Here is a 25,160-nt window from a genome sequence, read left to right as displayed (position 1 = left end):
TTACAATGTAAGAAATTGTGTTGCGTTGGTTTTACTCTGGGTATCGTACTTAAGAAATCTTTCCTAACCTGAGATCATGAATATATTCTACTATGTTTCCTCCCGAAATTTTTAGATTTTTAGATATTACATTTACATCTAAGATCCATTGTTGGCGAATCTTTATATGAGTTATTTGTCAACATTCAATATTTTATATATACCCATCTAGTTAGTCCATCATCATTTGTTGAAAGGTCTAGTTTTTTTCAACAAATGACCTTTTTCTTTTGCCCTGTGGAAAATTTATTGTTCATACCTGTGGGGGTCTGTTTCTGGTCTATCAATTTTGTTTCATTGATCTATTTGTCAATTTTTATACCAGTGCCACACCCTTTTAACAACTGTAGCTTTGGATAGGGCTTGAAAGCAGTTAAGAGTTGCTGTAATGTTTTTATTACAACTCTGTTTCTCTTTTAAAGTTAATTCAGCTATTCTAGGTCTTTGCGTTTCTTTCTATTTTTTAGTTTCATACAATTTAGCATTAGCTAACATCTCCATCATGTTACTGACCTAAACATACCTACCAAAACATAATGCCTGCTTGAATTTTTATTTGAGTTACATTGAATCTCTAGGTACATTTGAGAAAGTTTGATATTTTAGCAATATTGAATATTCCAGAAACTAAACATCGTATATCTTTCACTTATTTACATCTTCTTTAGTGTCTAATAGCAATGTTTCTTAATGTTGTGTACATGTAATTTTCATATTTATCTTTAAGTAATTTCAGTTTTCCATACACTTTCAGCACATATTTTAAAATCTCATTTTCAGGGGTGCCTGGTTGGTTCAGTTGGCTAAGCACCTGACTCTTGACTTCTGGCTCAGGTTGTGATCTCAACGTTGTGAGATTGGGCCCTGTGTTTGGCTCCCTGTGGGCTCTGCTTGATATTCTCTCTCTCTCTGCCCCTGCCCTGCACTCTCTTTCTCTCTCTCTTTCAAATAAATAAATAAGAAAATAAATATTCCATTTCTAATTTGTCCTTGGTAGTGTAGAGAATTAAACATTATTTTGTATCCTGATCCTCCTTTTGAAACAACACTAAATTCACTAGTATGGTCAAAGTTTTTACCTTTAATGGACAGTGAAACTTTAAAATGTTTTGCTGCATTTATTGAGAGGTTAGCATTTTTTCCCCTGTTTCTTTTTTTTTTCTTTTTAAGATTCTATATATTTATTTGAGAAAGAGAGAGAGAGAGAACACAAGAGGGGGAGGGGCAAAGGGAGGGGGGACACTGAGTGGCTAGCCTGTTGGGGTCTTGATTCCAGCACCCTGGGATCATGACCTGAACAGAAGGCCTATGCTTAACCAACTGAGCCCGTCAGGTGCCCCTTTTTTTCTCTTTTTAGTTTTTAATATGGTGATTTTATTTTTAAATGTTAAATCATCTGTACATTTCTGGGGTAAGCCTAATATGGGGCATTATTGTTTTTACATACTGCTAGATTTCATTTGCTAAAACTCTTATTACAATTGTTGCATAAGTGATCATGACTGATATTGCTCTGTTGTTTTCTTTTCTTATGAAGCTTTTGTTTTTGATATCAGGGAAAAGTGTTCCTCAAAGAAAGCCGAGTTTTCACTTCAATTTTCTAGAAGAAAATGTATATAACTGGTTTCTTTATTTTCCCTAAGTACTTGGAGTTCCCCAGTTAAGACTCCTAGGCGTGATTTTAGATTAGTGAGAGTTATTTTTCATGTATATTTCCATATTGAGATCCTTTCCATCTTGGATTTTTTTGTACAGTGTTTCTTCGTGTCCGTATACAAATGTGCCCTTCTTAATACCTGACCTGAAACATGGATTTTTTTTTTACATGCATCCTTAGTGTCTCTAAATTTCTTGTACTTTTAGTATTCTAAATTTTGTTAATTTTTCTGAATCATCACTGCATATCTATAAAATTCTAATATTCTTCATAATTTCACATAAAAGTTTCAGTTACGTACCAATTCTTTATTTGTTTGAATTTTTCCATTTTATGGGAAAATACTAAACTTTCTGAAATGTAAATGTGATAAAATATGCCAAAAATAAGGAAGAAGGTCAAATTTTAGAAGGGTTAGGAGGAAGTCTTCCAGAAGATATAACATATACTATGTAAATTGTTGCATATCCTACCTAAATTCCGCTAGAAATATACTATAGACCAAATTATGGGATTATCTCCTATTGCTTCCTAAGGAGGGATTATCAAATTGATGCAGTGAAACAATGGACCCTAATGAAAATATTTTACACATTTATACGAACCAATATTGAGGAAAGTTATCCCGTGAAAAGGCGACAAACCTAATTCAACATAGAATAGACCTCTTATGCAAAGATACAAAACCAATTCAATAACTAATTTTAAACAAGAAGTATTCTTAAGTTTCAGAGATGAGAAAGTGTAACAATCCCATTAGACAAAAATAAGCAGTTAGAAATCAAGACCCCAATCAAACATAAAATTGAAAATCAAAAGTTGGAAGCTTCTATGGGAGACCTCAAGAAATTTGTTTTTTTCTCCAGCTTTATTGAGATATAAATGACATATAACAAGTGTAAGGTGTAAGAGGTGTTGATTTGATACACTTCTGTACTGCAATATGATTACAATTTAGCATTAGCTAACGTCTCCATCATGTTACATAAGTATGATTTTTTATTCTTGCATTGAGGACGTTTAAGATTTACTCTCTTAACAACTTTAAAGCATATAATGGTGTACTGTTAACTATAATCAAGAAAATTTATCTTCATTTGTATATGCACTGGTATAAAGAAATGGGTTGATTAAGACAAATGAGATGTTGCACTGATATTGTGAGTTCCTGAATTGCCAAGTATGTTGAGTTAATAGATTTCCTAGGGCTCATAAACAAATGCACTGATGAGGACAGCAGGACCCTGAGATCCCCCACATGGTACTGGAGTATTTGAGCAAATTCACATGACTGATGACTTCCAATCATAGTTCTACACTGAGCCTCCTTGAAATCCACAGTAAGTTTGATTTCAACACATGCCATAAAAAGAGTATAAAGACAGGTGCCTGGGAGGTTCAGGCAGTTAAGCATCTGCCTTCAGCTCAGCTATGATCCCAAGGTCATGGCATCAAGTCCCACATGGGGCGCCTTGCTCAGTGTGGAGTCTGCTTCTCCCTCTCCCTCTACCCCTCCCCACTGCTCATCCTCTTGCTTTTGCTCTCTCTTAAAAAAATAAAAAAATAAATAAATAAATAAAATAAATGAAATCTTTAAAAAATGAAGAGTATAAAGGCTAAAAGAGAAGAATGAACTTACACAAACACATGCACGTGCACAATGACACACGGTCACTGGGATATTTATTCTGTTAATTGGGAATAACACAAGAATCATCTGAACCCCCCTTTGTGCCTCCTATTCTTCCTCACCCCCACACAGCAGACCCACTCTCTTATCTGCTTTTATGGACTTTGGTGTCTTAACCAATTCAACTCTACTATAAATTGTACCTAATTATTATATTTATAATTTATCTCTCCCCCTCAAGGAAAGCAAGCGCTTTTCCTGTTTTATATACTAATGTATTTACAGCCCATAGAATGGTGACTGGCCCTTAGAAGATAACCTCTACATGTATGATGAACTCATTTGTGTTTCCTATTATTACTTCTAGAGACATACAGAACAATTTTGAAGTCCATAACCTAATTTATGGAGACTGTATCGTATATAAACTTAAAGAAAAAAGATTGCATAGTTTTTTCCACATCCTCCGTCTTGCATATTTTACATCTTTGTTCCTCAAGCTATAGATCAAGGGATTCAGCATGGGGATAACGAGGGTGTAAAATACGGACGCCACTTTGTCAGTGTCAAAGGAATGACTGGACTCGGGTTGCACATACATGAATATCAAAGTCCCGTAGAACACTGTGGCCACTGTCAGGTGGGACCCACAGGTGGAAAAAGCCTTGTGCCGCCCCTCAGCTGAGTTCATCCTGACGATGGCTACCAGGATCAGCAGGTAAGACACCAGAACTATCAGAAGGGAGAAAATCAAATTAAAGCCTGCTAAGATCAGAATAATCAGTTCAATTTCATGTGTATTTGAGCAAAGCAAAGCTAACAAGGGGAGACTGTCACAGTAGAAATGACTGATGACATTGTAACCACAGAAGAATGAACTAAAAATCTTGACGGTGACTAGAAGAGACACAAATGTGCTGTAGAGGTAGGGGATGACCACCAGCACATGACACACCCTTTGTGACATGATGACAGGGTAGAGCAGAGGGTTACAGATGGCCACGTAGCGGTCATAGGACATTGCCGACAGAATGAACAGCTCACTAATGATGAACACAAGAAAGCAAGCCAGTTGTATAGCACAAAAACAATAAGAGATTGTATTTTGGTCCACAACAAAATTTACTAACATTTTGGGTCCTATGGTTGTTGAATAACCAAGATCAGTGAAAGCCAGGTGTCTGAGGAAGAAGTACATGGGTGTTTGGAGCCTGGAGTCCACCTTGGTGAGGATGATCATGCCCAGGTTGCCCACCACTGAGATCAAATAGATGATGAGGAACAGCCCAAATAATGGAGCCTGCAGCTCAGGACGGTCTGTGATCCCCATGAGAATGAATTCATTCAGCACTGTCAGATTGTGTTTTTCCATCCAGGGTTATTAGAACATCTATTCTGGATAAATACATCATCATAGTCAGTAGATTTCACGCATTAACTCCTGGGAGATGTTTTAGTAGGGCAAACTGGTATAAATAATATACATCCAAACTTTCTAGTTTAGGATATTTGAAAACAAACCCATCCCCCACAAAGACTACTATCATAGGTAGAGAAAGAAAGAGAATGGAAATAGATGAGTAATTCTCAACTGGAGCCATTTTACTCCAAAAGAATATTTTCCAATGTGTGGAGATATTTTAGTTGTCACAACTGGGAGTTGGGATGCTACTGACTTCTAATGGTTAGACACCTGTTAAGCTGCTAAATATCTTATCCTATCAAATATCTAGGCCATAAAAATATTGAGCTAGGAATAACAACAGTAAGAGTTAAGACATTCTGATGATATAGTTAGATAGAAGATAGATAGATGATAGATCATAGATGGATTGATAAATATGGATTCTAAAGCAAAAATAACAAAAGTTAAAACTTCCAGGATTAGATAAATGGGTGATAGTTTTAGTATTCTTGAAAGTATTCTATCATTTATATGACACAATCACAAAATGACACTTATCAAATACATCAATCATATGACCTAATACATATGTCAATTATGTAATAAAAATTTTAAGTCACGAATTCCCTAAAGGCATAATACCCACTCCTCAAAACATAATTCTATGAAATATATGCCTACAGTTGAAATTGGCTGGAAAGTTGACATACTTGACAGATATTTGACAGGTGTATGAATAAGAAAAGCATAACAGATCATAGTGGGAATTACTTATACGGTAAAACATACCAGGAGATACAGTTTTTGCTGTACTCTATTTTATAGTATATACAAAGGGTTAATTGGGGCAAAACGTGTAAGTTCTCTAAAACTCTTCATTCTCATATATAAAACAGACATTTCCTTGAAGAGCTTTTTGGGTAGGATAAATGAAATTTCAATAGTTCCATATGTTCTATGTTACCTGGAAATAGTTCTCAAAAATCAAGTACACTGTGGGCTTTTGTTTGTTTCCTTGCTTGCTTGTTTAATAGTGACAGTAACTTACCAGAAATGCTTCTGTTCTCTTTACTTATATACCTGTACCTTCTCTGGACTGTGACTTCGGTTCCTTGTCAAGGCTCTCGTGTGAATCGGTGAGGGCCCGGTTAAGCAGGATGTGACACATGCAACTCGTCCCAGTCCTTACCTCACTCCCTATGACATGACTAACTGAACAATCATTTGCTACTTTTTGGATTACTTATCTTCTAATTTTCTTGTCTATTTTAATAATGTTTTAGTATAAGCTATGTTAATATAAATTTGCTTAAAATATTATTCTTGCCTTTGTGGCCTTTTCATTAAAATAGAGATAAACTAGCTTGTACATAACAAATCAGATGCAATTTATCGAGCAAGAAACTAAGGGAACATGGTGAAATTGGGAGGATAAAGAGGCTACTAGCAGAGGTTTCACATAATGAAGGTTCATAGACATTCCCTTTGAATTAAAAGATATGATACTTTAAAGAAAGAAAAAGTTGAAAGTCACTGTGATACACAATCCGATAGAGACACAATAAAATACACTAAAGGTGAGGTGTATGTGGATCCCTGGATGGGACTGAAATCGTTCTGTACATTAAGTCCACGGGAACCCCTTCAAACTACGAAATAGCGCATAATGGAGATAAACAAGTACATAATCACATACCATGTATCTAAATATCCTAAAAACACAGATAAAAACTATGCCAGAGTGGGAGGTGGATGGCATGCTAAGGTAAGAGAATTATTTTTGGTTTACAAAAATTGGGGGGGGGGCACCTGGGTGGCTCAGTTGGTTCAGCATCTGCCTTTGGCTCAGGTCAGGATCTCAGGGTCCTGGGATGGAGCTCAGCGGGGAGTCTGCAACTCCCTCTCCCTCTTCCTCTCCCTCTCCCTCTGCCTCTCTCCTGGCTTGTGCTCTCTCTCTTTCTCTCTCTCCCTCTCATTCTCTCTCTCAAAAAAATAAAGAAAGTCTTAAAAAAAGAATATCTGAAAAGATATTTAAAAAGTAAAAAATAAAAACTTGTGGGCATCAATGCTTTGGTTTACAGTAAAAGGAAATGCTACTGCCTGCAATCAAATTGCTAGACCGAAGTCTCTGAGCGAGCTGTATACAAGCAGACGGAAACATACAATTCCAGTTTAAATGTCAAGGTAATTATATGTACTTTCCACTTAAATTCACTTGTGAACTTACTTATAAGTTTGTGACCTCTTGCTATTCTGCACGCTCTGATGCACACACCTTTCTTATATTAGAAAGACGATCATGTGTGTCAGTAGATTATGTTAGAGAAACAGTAAGTGCAATGGAAAAGCAGTATGAATCTTGGGTTTTCCTTGTTTCTTTTCTTTCTGCTTTGTTTCATCTTCCTTTCCAATCGTGGAAAGCTAAAAAAATAAATATCATTTTTATAAGGATTACTAGTCATCCTTTTATTCATTTATTTAAATTTTTTAAACTAAGAACTTTGTTTTATTTTTTTTAAGTTATTAATTTTTTTATTATGTTATGTTAGTCACCGTACAGTACATCCTTAGTTTTTGATGTAGTGTTCCATGATTCATTGTTTGAGTATAACACCCAGTATTATTTGAATTCTTAAATTTTTAAATGATTTTTTTTTTTTTTTTAGGGGGATTCAGAGGGAGCGAGCAGGGGAGGGGCAGACAGAGAGGGAGAGAGAGATTTCTAAACTGTGAGCTGAGCCACATAACGGGGCTCGATCTCACTACCCTGAGATCATGACCTGAGCTGATTCAAGACTCAGAAGCTTAGCCTGAGCCACCCCTGTGCCCCTAAATAGCATTTTTTAAGTACCAATTTTTCTATGAGGTGAAGAAAGATAGAAAGATTTCCTCTCATCTTTTCTGTGAAAAGAATCACATTGCTTTTCCATAGTTTACTATCTCTGTTGAATATTAGATATTTATTTTTTTAAGATACATGCTTTGCGATAATTATACCTGCTATCTGTCAGAACCCACTGGAAAATAAAGAAAATTGTGACTATTGTTCCATTACCATAGAGCTTGATCCTGAAGTGTCTTCTAATAGTCAAATAGCGCTTTGCACACCTCAGCGGGAGGTTGCAACCCCTCTTCTCCTTATCAAGATATCAGGTGCTAATTATATGAATCCATTATGTAAATAGTCATTAAATATGAAGTTATTTTCAAGAGAACCACAAAAAGTGTCTGGAGTCACTGAATAAGCATTTGGAATGACCTAACAATGAGAGAAAACACCTGTCAGTTTTTAAATTTTGCCACTTAAAAAAATATCATTTTCTTTACCTGTGCATCCTTTGCTCTCAGTTTTGGCTTCTCTCTGAAACAAAATGATTGCTATTAAACAGAAGTATTTTAGAACAGTATGAAAACGAAGTTTCAAAGATGCACTGGAGTATTTAGCCTCTCATTCCACGTGAAAACGTTCCAAAAATTCACAAGAAAGGAAAAGGAGGTAAGTCCTACTCTTTCTCAGGCACCAGGGTGGCTGGAAAGCAGAGCCAACTGAACCAGAAGGGTCCCGTTTCGCCTGGGCTTTGCCGTGGAGTTCGGGCGGAACTTTACGAGCATCACTGAATCATTGTGGGCATTTCGTAGCTTCAGGCGCCACACAGGTATTCTCTCATTTTTACCTGTAATGAAGTCTCCGTCCTGACTCCCGAATGTGTTTCTTAACATGGCATATTGAGAACAATTTATGGATGTTTTTCACCTTTGAGACTCTCCCTCGGGAGATGCGAGCAATTTGTTTACTATTGTTAATGCGTATGAGAGCGTTAAAAAAATGCCTGGAGGTTGTCCATTCCTAAGCAGAGACAATTTGTACTTACCCGTGAATTAATTATCTCCCTACCTATCATCTATCACCTATTATCTATCCATCCATCATCTGTTGAAGTATTTATTTATTGTCTATGTCACTCCTATTTTTCACTCTAATTTAACTTTTCCTTGGCACCTCCCAGGACTCTTGATTGAAACGTCATATATTTCCAGCAGGCTCCTCCAGAGTCCCTATTTCCACACTGGTCTCCTCAAATGGGTGACGCGGCGGAGAAATGATAAATTCTGTGCTATAAGTTTACTTTAAAATTGTAAATGGAATAAAAATGATACGTTAGGCACATGTGACATGGTGTTTCCTTGATTTTCATTGTCGTTTTCAATATTTTTTCCCCGCCAAAGCAGAAACTAGCTAGGCATCCTCCTCACTGCGTCGTTGCCATGGCTGACTCGTTACTCCTGCTGCTTTGACTTTACTTTTTCTCCTCAATTTCACATTGCAGCACTTCAGTTATTTCCTTCTGTGCAACCCCATTCCAATGTTTTTTTTCCACCTTGAAATATGCTCTGTGGTACTTGATATATGCCTAGATTATCAATTTGTCCCTGCAACAATATAATATTTTACTTACATAGAACAATGTGTGTGTGTTATTTTTCTATAGATTTCATTCTGCATTGAAGTCACTTTTCTCACTTGCTGTGTATAGATGATAGGACACTTTTTGCTTCATTTTGTATTATAATCCCTGATATATATTTAACGAATTTCACTTAATATTTTATTGATAAATATTTTGTTTCCAACTCTTGCATATTGCCAACATTACAGTGTAGGGCCTCAATGAACACCCCTGAGTTTGTTCCATTAAAAATTGTATATAAAAATAAATAAGTAAATAAAAATTATATATGTGCATTCTTAATAAGAGAGAGTAAAATATATTCATTAATTTTCCAAAATATTTCAGATGTATTATCCCAATATACTCTTGTATTAATAAGCACAAGAGGGGTGCCTGGGTGGCTCAGTCAGTTAAGCATCCAACTTTTGATCTCAGCTCAGGTCTTGATCCTTTTATGCTAGTAGCAGTTCCTGATTTCCAATAATTATATTCTTTGAAAAATATAATACTTTTTGATTTGAACTATGTATCTACTTAATAATGAAATAGAGACCAATTTTTAAGTGAATGAACTATATTATCAAAATTTATAAATCTTAATACATATTTTTCTCTTTTTGGCTTATATCTGAGGGCTAATCAAAGACACTCGAATATTTATTTTAGGAGTGGGATATCGTGATCCTTTTATTCATGGTTTGGTTTTTGCAAATCCATATATTATTAACATTTCACTGTAACTCTGTCTAATGTATAGAATCTAAGAAAAAACATTTTCTTATATTTATATATGTATATGTCATACTTAGGTATATAATTTTTCTTAATAATTAAAAAATAAACCATAAAGGCCCTCTTAATATTTATGCTTACATGACGATATATACATGTGTGTGCGTGTGTGTGTGTGCGTGTATGTGTATTTTCTTATGAATTATTTTTATTTGAATTTTGTTGACTTTGCAGATAATTTCATTCCATAATGGTGGACTCAGAAAACAGTCCCTTCTCTCTGTGATGTAAATATGTCTACTGAATGTTAAAAAATAATAAAAATAAACAAAAAATAAGGGGATTTGGGAGGATTATGTAGGAAGTATGCCCCAAATGCACACTAAGTATATAAATGGCTATATATCATGCCACATGTTCACTGGCCAAGTCATGGACTCCTCTCCTTTTATTGTCTTCAGGCAGGATCATCAAATCAATGTAGTCAAACAATATATCCTAATAAAAATATAGTGCACACTCATTTGAACCAGATTTGTGGAAAAAGAGAGGATACACCCTCATTTATGATAGAGTAGACTTCATATGTAAGCATACAGAAACAACTAGAATATGAGTTATTTTTAAAAGATATTTATTTATTTATTTATTTATTTATTTATTCATTCATTCATTCATTTATTTGAGAGAGAGCACAGGAGCAGGAGGGGAGCTGCAGAGGGAGAGGTAGCAGCAGACTCTCTGCTGAGCAGGGAGCCAGACATGGGGCCGGATCCCAGCATGCCAGGATCATGATCATGACATGAGCCAAAGGCAGAAGCTTAACCAACTGAGCCACCCAGGAGCCCCTGGACTGTGCCTTTTACACAATAGTTATCCTTGTTTTTCAGAGAGATAAGAAGGAGTAACTCCATTGAACAAAAACAAGCATTTAAGAATCAAGATCAAGCTGGTAGGAAAAATAAGAAATCCTGTAGGGGTCTATGGCAGACTGCATGAAACTTAATTCAATTGTTCTACCTGCTGTTACATGCAACGGGAAGATTTAGACAAGATGAGATGTTGTGCGATCTTCTGGATTGCTGAAATGCCAAGTGTGGTAGTTGATAGGCTCTCTAGGGCTCCTTTGTGAAAGTCATGGGACTCAGGAGGAAAGAGCAGGGCACAAAGACCCCTTGTGGAATGGAGATATTTGAGCAAATTCAGATGACTGATGACTTCAAGTTAGTGCAATACCCTGAACCTCCTTAAAGCTACCAACAAGTGTGTTTTTGACACCCCACAGAAGCCACATCGGCTAATCAGAAAGGATGTACTTACAGAAAAAACACCTACATACACATCATACATGGACACTGGAACGTTTATTCTGATAGTTGATAACAATGCAAGTCATTTGAGCTCTCTTTCTCTACCAGCTATTCTTTACTCCCACACAGCGTACCCACACTCCTTGCTTGGTGTTACAGCCTTTAGTCTCCTCACTCACCCTACTGTGCTAACATGTTGCCCAGTTTTTATGCTTATCACGCATCTCTTTGCCTCAGGAAGGGAAAATATGTTTATTTTTTACTCACAATGTGAATAAAAATTTAGAGTACGTAGATGTCAATCTTTAGATACATGTTGAACTCATTTACGCTGGCTTTTCCCTCTGAAGGAACATATAGAAATGCTTATGTTGATAGTCTATTTCTTAGGAACCACGTAGTGTACAATAAAGTTAGGAAAGGTATTGCATAATTTCTTCCGTATCCTATGTAAAGCAGATTTCACATCTTTGTTCCTCAAGCTATAGATCAAGGGATTCAGCATGGGGATAACGAGGGTGTAAAATACGGACGCCACTTTGTCAGTGTCAAAGGAATGACTGGACTCAGGTTGCACATACATGAATATCAAAGTCCCATAGAACACTGTGACCACTGTCAGGTGGGACCCACAGGTGGAAAAAGCCTTGTGCAGACCCTCAGCTGAGTTCATCCTGATGATGGCTACCAGGATCAGCAGGTAAGACACCAGAACTATCAGAAGGGATGAAATCAAATTTAAAACAGAGAAAATCAAAATTGTCAATTCAACTTCATGAGCATTTGAGCAGAGCAAAGATAGCAAGGGGACACAATCACAGTAGAAATGATTGACAATATTGAAGCCACAGAAGAGCGAATTAAAAATCCTCACGGTGACTGTAAGAGACACAAATGTGCTGTAGAGGTAGGGGATGGCCACCAGCACATGACACACCCTTTGTGACATGATGACAGGGTAGAGCAGAGGGTTACAGATGGCCACGTAGCGGTCATAGGACATTGCTGACAGAATGAACAGCTCACTAACAATGAACATAATGTAGAAAGCTCCCTGTGTGGCACACAAATAATAGGAAATCGTGTTTTCTTCCACAATGAAACTTACTAACATTTTTGGTCCCACAGTTGTCGAATAACCAAGATCACTGAAAGCCAGGTGTCTGAGGAAGAAGTACATGGGTGTTTGGAGCCTGGGGTCCACCTTAGTGAGGATGATCATGCCCAGGTTGCCCACCACTGAGATCAAATAGATGATGAGGAAGAGCCCAAATAATGGAGCCTGCAGCTCAGGACGATGTGTGATCCCCATGAGAATGAATTCATTCAGCACTGTCAGATTGTGTTTTTCCATCCAGGGTTATTGGAAAACCTGTGGGTAATCAGATAGTAAATAGCTTTCATGTTACCTCATCTGGTAGTGTTTTATCTTGAATACAAGTTAAATAGAGGTGTCAGGAGTCTGTGAGTGAGCTATAAGAAAGCAACAGAAAAATACAGCATTGTAACATTAAATAATAAACACGTTTCTAGAAAATCCACATTGACCTCACATAAAACATTGCTGATAAGATTGTCAGCTTCTGATAAACTACCCCAGACCCAAGTACACACATTCTTATGTCAGAAATCCTGAGCTGTTAGGAAAAACTGTTTTAAATGAACAGAAGAAGAAACTATGTAAGTGTTGAGGTGCAAGGATGAGAGGTGAAAGAAAAAATGACATGACAAGTGCTGATTTTGTGTGAGATAAGGCGAGAGAGAAGGGGTTTCTCTCTCCAGTTTGAGACACCTAGGGAAAGCGTCAAATTGCTTTTTGATAGTTTACTATATGTTTCAATGATCAGATCATTGTTTTTTAAAGTTACACCCTTTAAGAAAAGTATCTGTGCTTCCTGTCAGATTCCACCGGAAATTGAACGTGCTGTACCTTGTACCGTCAACACAAAACTGGGCACTTAAAAGTATCCTAGCCTCCAAATATTGCTCTTCACATCTCAATGTGAGGTGGAATTTCTCCTTTTACTCCTTATGAATTAGAAAAAACCCCAGCTTTATAAATAAGTTGATTGAAATAACTCTCAATATTTTTGAGAAGGAAATAAGAAAAATATAGTCACTAAACGACTGAGGATTTAGGTATCAAACAAGCACCTGATTAGTTACAGTTTCATAATTCTGCCATAATTTCTCTTTTTTTGTTTTTTATTCCTGACTCTTTAGTTAGGGTTTATGGTCTCTCAGTTCTGACCTGTATTGTTTATATAATCAAGTATTTACATGAAACATACATTTACATAAGCAATATGTCCCCGACATTTCAAAAATGCCTATTAGCCCTTGTGAAAATACTTGGACAGTAATGTGAAGAGAACGGAGAGCACTCTTGCTCTGTCATGCATTAGCAATAGTAGGATGCAGAAGTGAATCAGAAATCCGAATATTTTGCTATGCTTTGACATGGAATAAAAGTGTGACCTTGCAAATGTCACCAAAACTATTTGGATATAGGCATAATACAGCAGCACATGAAATACTCTGTTTACCTGTGATGAGACCTCTGTCTTGGCTTCCCGTGTACTTCATAATATGAAGATGTGGGATCAATTTATGGATTCTTTTCGCCCTCTGAATCTCTCCCTGAGGATATGCCGAGCAATTTCTTAATCATCCCTAAAGCATTTGAAAGCTTAATAGAATGCAAGGAGGGTTTATTAATTGTCTAGAACAATTTATATTCACCAATGAATTAAGTTTTTTTGTTAGTGTACTACATTCATACATCTTACTTTTGAGTAACTCTTTCTTCCCCCTGCTTTGATGGTTAATTTTATGTATTCAGTTGGCTAGTCTAGGGTGCCCAGTTGTTTAGTCAAAAATTAGTTCAGATGTTGTTATAAAGATATTTTTTACATGTGATTAAAATTCAAATTAATGGACTTTGAGTATAGCCATGTACCTTCTGGAATGTAGGTGGGCCTCATTCAATCAGTTGAAAGCCTTATGGAACAAAAGATGAGGTCCCCCAAAGACAAACAAATTATGCTCTGACTGAAATATAGAAAATCTACCTTAGTTCCCCCCTTTTGTACTCAAGACTGCAGTGCCAACTCTTGTAATCCTAGGCTACTCCATAGATTTTGCCTTGCCAATCCCAACAATCGTATGTGTTAATTTCTTAAAATATCTCCCTCTCTCTCTCAAACCTATATTATCATATATTATATATAATTATATATGTATTAATACATTGTATAAAATATGTTACATATATAAAATATTATATATCCATACATATGCATATATATATATATATATATATATATATATATATAACCTCCTTTAGGTTTTATTCCTCTGAAGTACCTTAACCAAAACAAACATATAGGAAATGGATTAATTTATGTTATCTATACACCAAGCTTTCCAGTATTCCTGCAGTTCTACAACGGTCTCCTTAGATGGATGACACAATGGACGCCTCAGATGACACAGGGGGTCATATTCAAGCACTGTCTTTTTTTTTTTTTTTAAGATTTTATTTATTTATTTGACAGAGATAGAAACAGCGAGCGAGAGAGGGAACACAAGCAGGGGGAGTGGGAGAGGAAGAAGCAGGCTCACAGCGGAAGAGCCTGATGCGGGGCTCGATCCCATAACGCCGGGATCACGCCCTGAGCCGAAGGCAGGCGCTTAACCGCTGTGCCACCCAGGCGCCCCTCAAGCACTGTCTTATTGCATTATTCAATGATTAAATGAGGGGCCCCTGGGTGGTTCAGTCAGTTAAGCATCCAACTCTTGGTCTCAGATCAGGTCATGATTTCAGGGTCCTGAGATCGAGTCCCCCATGGCCTGGCGTGCCCTGCAGGGTCTGCTTGTCCCATTCCCTCTGCTCCTCCCACCCACACCCCTCTCAAATAAATAAATAAAATCTTAAAAAAATAAACATTTAAATGAACTAAAAGTAATAAGATACTGTGTATATAAGGTGCTGTGTCCTTTCTTTTTCTTTCTTTCTTTCTTTCTTTCTTTCTTTCTTTCTTTCTTTCTTTTCTTTTCTTTTTTTTCTTTCCTTTTTTTTTTTTTTGGCTATAGAGAATGAAATTAGTTACTCTTATTTCTCATTCTTTTTTCACAGTAACTTCTCCTTGTCTGTTTAGGTCTTCTTTTTTATTTTATTTGTCTGTATTAGAGCTCAATATTTCTTGTTTTTCCATCATGCCTAATATCCATTCCAATTATTTTTTTCTCCATCGTCACCTGCTCTACTGTACTTGATGTATATAGTACAAGATCAATATATTCTGCAAATATATAATATTTTATATGCATATGTTTTGCTATGTTATTTTGCTATAAATTGTGTAGCTGCATTTTACCTCACATCACCTATTTGTGATGTTCTCATGTTGTGATTTCTTTTTGCTTCTTTCTTCATTACAGTCAACAATATATAATGAATTTTATGGATCTATTCTTGGTATGTGCTTGTCTCCAACCTCAGTTATCAGCAATGCTAGTCCAACACAGAGTTCCATGAAAAGCCTTGACTCGCCATGTAAATATGTTGCAAACAAAATTATCCATGGTACACATTTCACATACCTGTCTCTGGATGTGTGTGTGTGTGTGTGTGTGTGTGTGTGTGTGTGTGTGTGTGTTGATATACATAGAGATCCATCTACATGTATGCATATGACCACACATAAACACCCACACAGCACAATGATCACTTGGAAAGAGAAAACAATTCATTTAATTTTGTTAAATATTCCAGATTGGTTGTACCAGTACCAATATCCTCTTGTACCAACAAATAGATGAGGTTCTTGGGTCTTCACATCTATGACAGGTGCCTGAATTATGTTCTCTCCTGTTAACTGAATACTACTTTTTAAAAAAGATTTAATTAATTAATTAATTTAGGGGGAGTGAGGGAACAAGGGACGGGGCAGAGGAGAAGAAGAGAGAGAATCTCAAGCAGACTCCATGTTGAATGCAGAGCCTGACAAAGGGCTTGATCTCACAACCCTGAGATCATGACCTGATCTAAAATCAAGAGCTGGTCACTTAACCAACAGCTACCCCAGCACCCCTCTTAACTGGATAATAGTTAAAATATGCTTGTATTACCAACTTTTCCCTTGGTTTTGGTTTGATCTCTTGGCATGGTTAGTAATGAAGTGAAACAACTTAGGTAGGTATCATTGAAAATAATACACTGCACATATATAAAGTATAAAATTTGATAAGTTTTAACATATGTATGTATGTATGTATCTCTCCATGTAATATTTCCATGCTACCTCATCCTACCCCATAATGTCTCAGACAGACTTGGATTTAATTTAACTTTTTATTTTGAAAAAGTTACAAAATTATAAGAAGCTGGAGCAAAGGAGTACAGAGCTCCTGCATCTCACTTAGTGTCCACTCGTGGTAACAACTTGCATCAATATCGTACAATACAGATTGTACCATGGAAATCATGAAATTAATATTGGTACAATACTCTGCCTATTCAGGTCACCAGTTTTTTTGTGTGTGATCATTTTTGTGTTTGCACTGAACTATATACGTGTGTATATATATATACATACACACACACACAGTATATATACACACACATATATACCTTCATACCTATACAGTTTTAATCAGACGTACACATGTGTAATCAGCATAACAATCAACAGACAGGCTTATTCCATCGCTACATGGGTCACTTATGCCATTCCTTCATAGCCACCCCTCTTCCCTTCCCTCCTTCCTTTGTCCTTAATCCCTGTCAACCACTAATCCATTTTTTATCACTATACTTTCTGGGTACAAAATTCTCAGTTGACAGTTATTTTGTTTCAATATTTTAATGATGATGCTCCATTGTCTTCTCACTTGCAGTGCTTCTGATGATAAATCCATTATCTTTATTCCTCTGTATATAAAGTGTCTTTGCTTTTTCACTGCTAAATGTTTTATTTATCACTGGCTTCGAGAAATTTGATGGTGAGGTGCCTTCAGGTAGTTGTCTATGTGTTTCTTGTATCGGGGGTTTGTTAATCTTCTTGAATCTGAGGTCTTTTAATTTTTATCATGTTTGATTATTTTTTACCTGTATTTTCTTCAATTAATTCTAATGACATTTTTCTTTGGGGAAATCAGTTGTATGCATACTTGGCTGCTTGAAACTGTCTCCCAGTTTATTATAATTCTTTTTATGTTTTTGGGTCATTTCACTCCCTGTGTTTCATTTTGATACTTTTTATTGCTGTCTCTATAGACTCACTAATCGTTATTTCTGTGATGTCTAATCTGCTGTAAATACAATCCCATTTATCTTTCACCTTGAACATGGTACTTTTTATCTCTAGAAGTTGAGATTCATTTTTTAATGCCTTCATGTCTCTAGTTACCTTTTTGAAAATATGATATACAATAACAGTTTTTTGCCCTTGTTTGCTATTTCAAACATATGTGCAAGTTCTTGATCAGTTTCCATTGATTGTCTATTCTATTCATTATAGATCATGTATTCCTGCTTCTTTGTATGCCTGATAACTATAGAATGTCTTTCATTTATTGTGAACCTTTCTTGATGGATACTGGATTAATTTATATTTAAAAAATATTCCTTGAATTTTGTTCTAGGATATAGTTATTTGGAAATAGTTTAATTCTTTCAGATACTGTTTTTATAACTTCTTAGGTGGGACCAGAGCAGCAAGCAATTTAGGGCTAATTATTCCACTTACTGAAGGAAGACCTCCTTGAGTACTCTACCGAAAGCCCTATAAACTATGAGGTTTTCTACTCCCTCTGCAATACATTGGCACAATTTCTACCTCTGTTTGAGTTCCGGAAACCGTTGCCTTTCATCTTCTTAGACGATTCTTTCTCTCACCTGGATGGTTTCCTCTTGCATGCACTGATCACTAATCTGCACAATAATTGAGGAAGACTTTCTGCAGAGATCCAGTGTTCGTTCTCTGTACAGCTCTCCTAGTGTTGGCACTATGTCTTGCAAAATTGAGCTACCATAGTCTTACTGGACTCTCAGATTTGTGTTTTCAACTCATCAGGCAGGTAAAGCAATCAATCATAGGATTCACCTCATTTGTTCCTCATCCATCAGGGAAACTAGACTTTGTTGCTTGATTTCAATGTTGTGACAACTTGTTTCATATATCTTGTCTCTGCTTTTGTTTGGTTTGGTGCTTTTTTTTCCTTCTTCTTGTTTTAATGGGAAGTTAAGGCCATATTAATTGAAAGCAGAAAACAGTATTCAGCATATCTTAAGATGAGCCCTGGAACTAGTCTTTTCATTCTTCTTAAATAATTATTTCCCTTTTTATGCCTCTTATACCCTACATAAATGCGAAGAAATAGAGATTTTCTTAAAAATATGTTAAGAATTTAATCACTTCTATCTTCTGACTGTTCTTGTCCTGGATTAAATCTCTATTCTCTCTCAAATGTATCATGATTAATCCCTAAGAATTTTCAATTTCTATTCTTTGAGTCTGCCATCCATTATTTCCACAGCAATCATAGCTGTCCCTTAATCAAAGATCGATCAAGCCACTCCTTAGCTCAAAATCCTCCAAAAGCTTTATTATCATTCAGAATACAAGGCAAGTTTTACAATGGTCTATATAGCCCTACAAGATCAAATTCTATGTTACAAGTTCATTATGTCTCTTTTATTTCCTAATCATGTTTACGCTCCCACCACCTTTGACTCTGGTGTTCTTCAGCACATGAGGCATGGAGAACTGCTGCTATGTCAGCTCTGTCCCCGTGGAACAGACTTCCACTAGGTAGCCAGAGTCTACTCACTCAGCTCCTCAAGTGTTTGTTTCAATGCCATCTTTGCAGAGTGCTCCCTGACAACCTTAATTGAAAGGTGACCCCCATCCTAGTTACTTGTTCGATCTCATTTTCATATTGCTCATTTCAATCCATCCCACTGTACAGACCACTTCTCCATTTTTTTTTAAAGGGTTACTTGATATTCTTGTCAACGTGAAGTCCAAAGCTTTACACTATAGCTCCCTTTGAGCAGAGCCCTGTAATTCATATAAAAACCTTCTAAGACATGGGTTGTAGATAATTTCAGTCAATATAGTTTAAGGAGTATGCAGTGTCATACAATGTGCAGACCACTTCTTACGCTATTTTCTGTAAGCCCCATAAAGGAAGGATTTTGGTTGTTCAACTTCATAATATATGTTTATTTCCTTGATCAATCCATTCATATAATATCTATCAGGTACCTTCTTTATGTGGGACTTTTACTATGCTAGACAGTTATAGATAAGGTTGTGAAAGGGATATACAGACTCCCAGGTTTTATAAAAAGAAGTGTTTAGTGGAAGAGACAGACAAATAGGGTAGTGCGAGAACATGTAGGAATGGCACTAGACCTGGAATTGAAACTAAATTAGGTTAGTATCTGAAGTGTGAGAAAGATGAAACAATCTGTTGGTGATTATCCTCATTTGAATTTGAAAATAATGAATAATTTTCTATACTTCTATGCTTATCAAACATTGATTCTTGCCCATCCCTTGGAAGCAAGACTACAGCAAAGTTAATTATAATATACATTGCCTAATACATAGTTATTTGTTTGTGTATCCTACAGTGAATTTTAAATAGAACATTTGCAAACATTCTGCAGGCCCTATACAGGGCATTTTTCACCTCTTTGTTCCTCAAGCTGTAGATCATGGGATTCAGCATGGGGATAACCAAAGTGTAGAATAAGGAGGCTATTTTATCAGTATCAAATGAATGACTCGATTTGGGCTGCACATACATAAAAAATAGAGTACCGTAAAATATGACTATCACTGTCAGATGGGATCCACAGGTGGAGAAAGCCTTGTGCCTGCCCTCTGTAGAGTTCATCCTGAGCACAGCAACAAGTATCAGAATGTAAGACACAAGGACTATCAGAAGAGATGACACCAAATTAAAAGCTGAAAAGATCAGAATTATCAACTTAATTTCATGTGTGCCTGAGCAGAGCAAAGCTATCAATGGGAGACTATCACAGTAGAAATGTCTGATGACATTATAGCCACCAAACGATGAAAGGAAAATTTTTATAATGGTCAGCAAAGACAAAAGGATGCTGTATAGATAGGGGATTGCCACCAGCAACTGACATAATCTATGTGACATGATGACTGTGTAGAGCAGAGGGTTACAGATGGCCACATAGCGGTCATAGGCCATTGCTGACAAAATGAAAATTTCACTAGTAATAAACATACTGAAGAAAGTGAGTTGGGTAGCACACCAGTTATAAGAGATGGTAGGCCGATCTACAGCAAAGTTTACCAGCATGTTGGGTCCCACAGCTGTTGAATAACCCAGATCAGTGAGAGCCAGGTGTCTGAGGAAGAAGTACATGGGTGTTTGTAGTCCAGAGTCTATCTTGGTGAGGATGATCAAGCTCAGGTTACCCACCACCGAGACCAGGTAAACAGTGAGGAAGAGTCCAAACAATGGAGCCTGAAGCTCAGGGGGTCCTGTGATTCCCAGTAGAATGAATTCTTTCCATCTCGTTAGGTTGTGTTTCTCTGTGCAGGCCATTTGGGAAACCTACACTGGGAATAAATATAAAAATAATCATTAACTTGCTTGACATATGACTAAGATGACCATTGTAGAAAGTGAATAAAGGCTGAAATCTTGCATTTATGGCCTGTTGTTTTACATTTGCTGTTCCAACACCTGGCAGCTCAATTCTCTCTCTCCCAGCTGAACTCCTTACAGCTTTCTTAGATATGACACCAAAAGCACAAACAGCAAAAGTAAAAATAGATAAATGGACATAATCAAAATTAAAAAAAAAAAAAAACAAAATGAAAAACAGACAAACTTTTGTGTATCAGAGAACACTACCAAAGAATGAAAAGATGACCCACACAATGGAGGAGATTGCAAATCACATATCCTGTAAAGCTCTATTATATAGAATATATAAAAGATTCTTCAATTCAATAGCAAAAAAACCAAACAACCCAAATTAGAAAACAGGCTAAAGGCTTGAACAGACATTTCTCACAGAAGATATACAAATGGCCAATAAGCACATGAAGAAAGGTTCAACACCATTAGTCATTAGAAAAATGCAGATCAAAACTACGAGACACCACCTCACACCCCATAGAATGGTTATTTTTTTAGATATTTTATTTATTTATTTATTTGAGAGAGTGAGAGAGAGCACAAGCCGGGGGGGAAAGGCAGAGGGAGAAGCAGACTCCCTGCTGAGCAGGGAGCCCAATGTGGGGCTCCATCCCAGGACCCTGGTATCATGATCTGAGCTGAAGGCAGATGCCTATGGACCGAGTCACCCAGACACCCCTAGGATGGTAATTTATTTATTTATAAAAGGAAAATTATAACTTGCTGCCTCATAACAAATGTCTAGCTTTCACCAAAAACTATAATAAAGATGTTTACAACCTTGTATTTACCCAGAAACCTCGGTTATCAAAGCAGATCGTTAAGGAGGTGGCTAAATCATTGAAGGAGGTATCAGATCCTAATGGGGTCCTGAAGAGTCACTGGTCTGAGTTAGTCACAGAGACAGGTGCAGTCCACTCACGTCTGAGGAGGCATCTCTCTGTGCTCCCATGCGTTCCTGACACAACCCAGTGAGAAGGATTTATGTGTATCTGTTTGCCTTTTAGGCTCTCCCTCAGGAGAAAAAATACAAGTTAATTAAGCCTGGAGGTTAAAAATGAACCGTGGTATATCTGCTAATTATACAGGGCATCTTTACATCCCCCTACAAATAAAGTTCTGTAGATAACTTTCCACACAGTATCTCTTTTTTTTTTTTTAAAGATTTTATTTATTTATTTGACAGAGATAGAGACAGCCAGCGAGAGGGGGAACACAAGCAGGGGGAGTGGGAGAGGAAGAAGCAGGCTCATAACGGAGGAGCCTGATGTGGGACTCGATCCCAGAACGCCGGGATCACGCCCTGAGCTGAAGGCAGACGCTTAACCGCTGTGCCACCCAGGCACCCCTCCACACAGTATCTCTTGATTGAGTCTTCCTACTCTAACCCAGAGATCTGGAATCAAAACACTATCTGTAGGATAGGTATTTTCATTTTTCTCCCAACCCGTAATTGTCTCCTGTTGATACAATGGCTTTTTAGGATTTCATGGCTGAAGACATAATGTAGGAATGTTTGAATGATGCTTATTGCATCCTTTTAAAAATTCACAAGGGGAAATAATATATGTGTAGCCATTTTCCCCTTATTTGTGGTGTTTTAAACTTATTATTGAGGTATAATATACATATTGATAAATGTATTCATCATAAATAAATTTAACAAATGTAACACATTGTGTAATTGGAATCCAGATTAAACAGCAATGACAATAGCAAAAATAGAATAAAACATTATCAGGACCCCAGAAGATCCTTCATTCTCCTTTCTACAGTGAACTGCCCCCCTTATAGACACACATGCAAGTACACACACACACACAGATAACTGTTATTCTGTTTTTTAACAGCATAAATTATTTTCACCATTTATGTTACTTTATATAAAAGAAATCTTATACATACTATTTTTTTGTGTCTGGGTTCTTTCAGTTAATATACTCTTATGGTCATTGTAGATTGCTCATTCTCATGTCTGTATACAACTGCATTTTATGAATATATCACAAATTAGTTATTCACTAATTTATTGTTAAATATCAGAACTGCTTTCAATTTTTAGGTTTTATGACTGGTGATATTACAAACATTCTATTTCATCTCATGTTTTGATAAACATAAAGTTTTCTTTTTCATATCCTGAATCCTTATGAAATAATAAAAATTGAATTTTATCATGTATTTATAAAAGAGAATCATTTACAGATTATAAAAAATATTATCCCGAGAAACGCAGAAGTCTCCTAACAATGGTAATTAAAGATGGCTACTCCCACACTCTTTGTGTCTACAGCAAGATTGACTTAATCTTGAATATGTTTCTATTTCTGTATATTTCTTACCCTGAAATAGCTGAGCCATAGGATATGCATTTTCAGCATTAATAAGTACTACCAAATGCATTTCCAGAATGGTTGTATCAATGTGCGTTCCTAGTAGCAGTGCACGGTTTTACAATTGCTCAACATTCTCATCAGGATTTGGTATTTTACATCACTTTCTTTCTGGCCTTCTAGATGGTGTGTATGCGTATCTAAGTGGTTTAGTTGGCATTATCCTTGGACTGAATGAAATCAAACACCTTTTCATTTGTTTCAGAAGTATTTATAAATTTGGTTTCAAAGGTATTTTTTTCATGTCTTTTGTCATCTTTGTATTGTATATCATGTCAACTATTTATTGATTCGTAAGAGTTATTTTTATATTTTGCATGAGTCCTTTTTCATTTATGTATGTCTGACTACATAGGTCTGATAAAAATATTCTCTCCTGCTATGAAACTTTCCTTTCCACGTTATTAATTTAATGAACGGAATTCTTAAAATAGTTCAATGAATCATTTTAATCTTACAAAATTATTGTTTTCTGTGTTTTGTTTAAAATTTACATATTCTAATCCACAAAGACGTCCCATTATGTTTCCATCTAAAATGTTTATTTGCATTTCACATTTAGATCTTTAAATCAAGTAGAAGCGATTCTGATAAGGTCTGCATAGGTGTCCAGATTCAGTTTTTCTCAAATAAATATACAAATAATTTAACAGCACTTATTGAAAAGATTGTTCTTTCTCTTTTGGGAAATAGTGATGTCTCTATCCTAAGTTAGGCAACAGTATATTGTGGGTCTGTTTCTGGAGTTACTATTCTATTCCATAAATTAGTCTATCTGTCCACAAGAAAATGTTTTCTTAATTACCATAGCTTTATAATAGCTCATGATATCTGGGATTACAACTCTTGCAACTTTATTCTCTTTCTTCAAGATTACCTTTGATATTTTTGGTATTTTGCCTTTTTCTTTCTTTCTTTCTTTCTTTCTTTCTTTCTTTCTTTCTTTCTTTCTTTCTTTCTTATTTAACTTCCAGTTATTTAGGGGCACCTGGGTGGCTCAGTTGTTTAAGCATCTGACTCTTGATTTCAAGTCAGGTCATGATCTCAGGGTCCTAAGATCTAGCTCTTGGTTGGGCTCCATGATCAGCAGGGAGTCTGCTCGAGATTCTCCCTCTTCTTCTCCCTTCCCCCCTACTCTCTTTCTCTCAAATAAACAAATAAAATCTTTTAGAAATTAAAAATTCCAGTTAGTTAACATACAGTGTAATATTAGTTTTAGGTCTACAATATAATGATTCAACACTTCCATACAACACCCAGGACTCATCCCAAGTGCTGTCTTAATCCCCATCACCTATTTATGTTGTTTTGCCCAACCCCAAAAACAAAAACTCCAGTCAAGAAATGGGCAGAAGACAAGAACAAACATTTCTCTGAAGAAGACATACAAATGCCACAGACAGGAGAAAAAATGTTCCACATCACCTGGCATTAGGGAAATAGAAATCAAAATGACAATGAGATACCACCTCACACCAGTCAAAATGGTTAAAATTAACAACTCAGGAAACAACAGATGTTGGCGAGGATATGGAAAAAGGGGAACCCTCTTACACTGTTGGTGGGAATGCAAACTGGTGCAGCCACTCTGGGAAACAGTATGGAGGTTCCTCAAAAAGTTAAAAATAGAGCTACCCTATGACCCAGCAATTGGACTATCAGGCATTTATCCAAAGGATACAAACATAGTGATCTGAAGGGGCACCTGCACCCAATGTTTATAGCAGCAATGTCCACAATCGCCAAAATATGGTAAGAGCCCAGATGTCCATCGACAGATAGTGGATAAAGAAGATGATATATATATTACTCAGCCATCAAAAAGAATGAAATCTTGCCATTGG

General features: G+C 36.4%; 3 protein-coding genes across 3 annotated transcripts; all 3 read right to left on the bottom strand.

Annotated features, from left to right (window-relative positions):
• Positions 1-3,729: 3,729 nt before the first annotated feature.
• LOC113246497 (olfactory receptor 8K3-like) lies at positions 3,730-4,698 on the bottom strand. The gene has a single exon (XM_026487092.3). It carries the CDS (start codon positions 4,696-4,698, stop codon positions 3,730-3,732), a length of 969 nt encoding a protein of 322 aa, XP_026342877.1.
• Positions 4,699-11,603: 6,905 nt separating this feature from the next.
• On the bottom strand, positions 11,604-12,578 carry LOC113246495 (olfactory receptor 8K3-like). Its single transcript, XM_026487091.4, has one exon. It carries the CDS (start codon positions 12,576-12,578, stop codon positions 11,604-11,606), a length of 975 nt encoding a protein of 324 aa, XP_026342876.3.
• A 4,512-nt stretch (positions 12,579-17,090) lies between these two features.
• LOC113246494 (olfactory receptor 8K3-like) lies at positions 17,091-20,824 on the bottom strand. The gene is made up of 2 exons (XM_026487090.4): positions 19,896-20,824; positions 17,091-17,295 (listed from the first exon to the last, which is right to left on the bottom strand). Exons 1-2 carry the CDS (start codon positions 20,822-20,824, stop codon positions 17,091-17,093), a joined length of 1,134 nt encoding a protein of 377 aa, XP_026342875.4.
• Between the last annotated feature and the right edge of the window lie 4,336 nt (positions 20,825-25,160).

Source organism: Ursus arctos, unplaced genomic scaffold, assembly GCF_023065955.2.
Source record: "Ursus arctos isolate Adak ecotype North America unplaced genomic scaffold, UrsArc2.0 scaffold_23, whole genome shotgun sequence".
In the NCBI taxonomy this organism is placed as follows: domain Eukaryota; kingdom Metazoa; phylum Chordata; class Mammalia; order Carnivora; family Ursidae; genus Ursus; species Ursus arctos.
The sequence above is the reverse complement of the archived record's forward strand: the minus strand, read 5'-3'. Positions and strand labels throughout refer to the sequence as shown.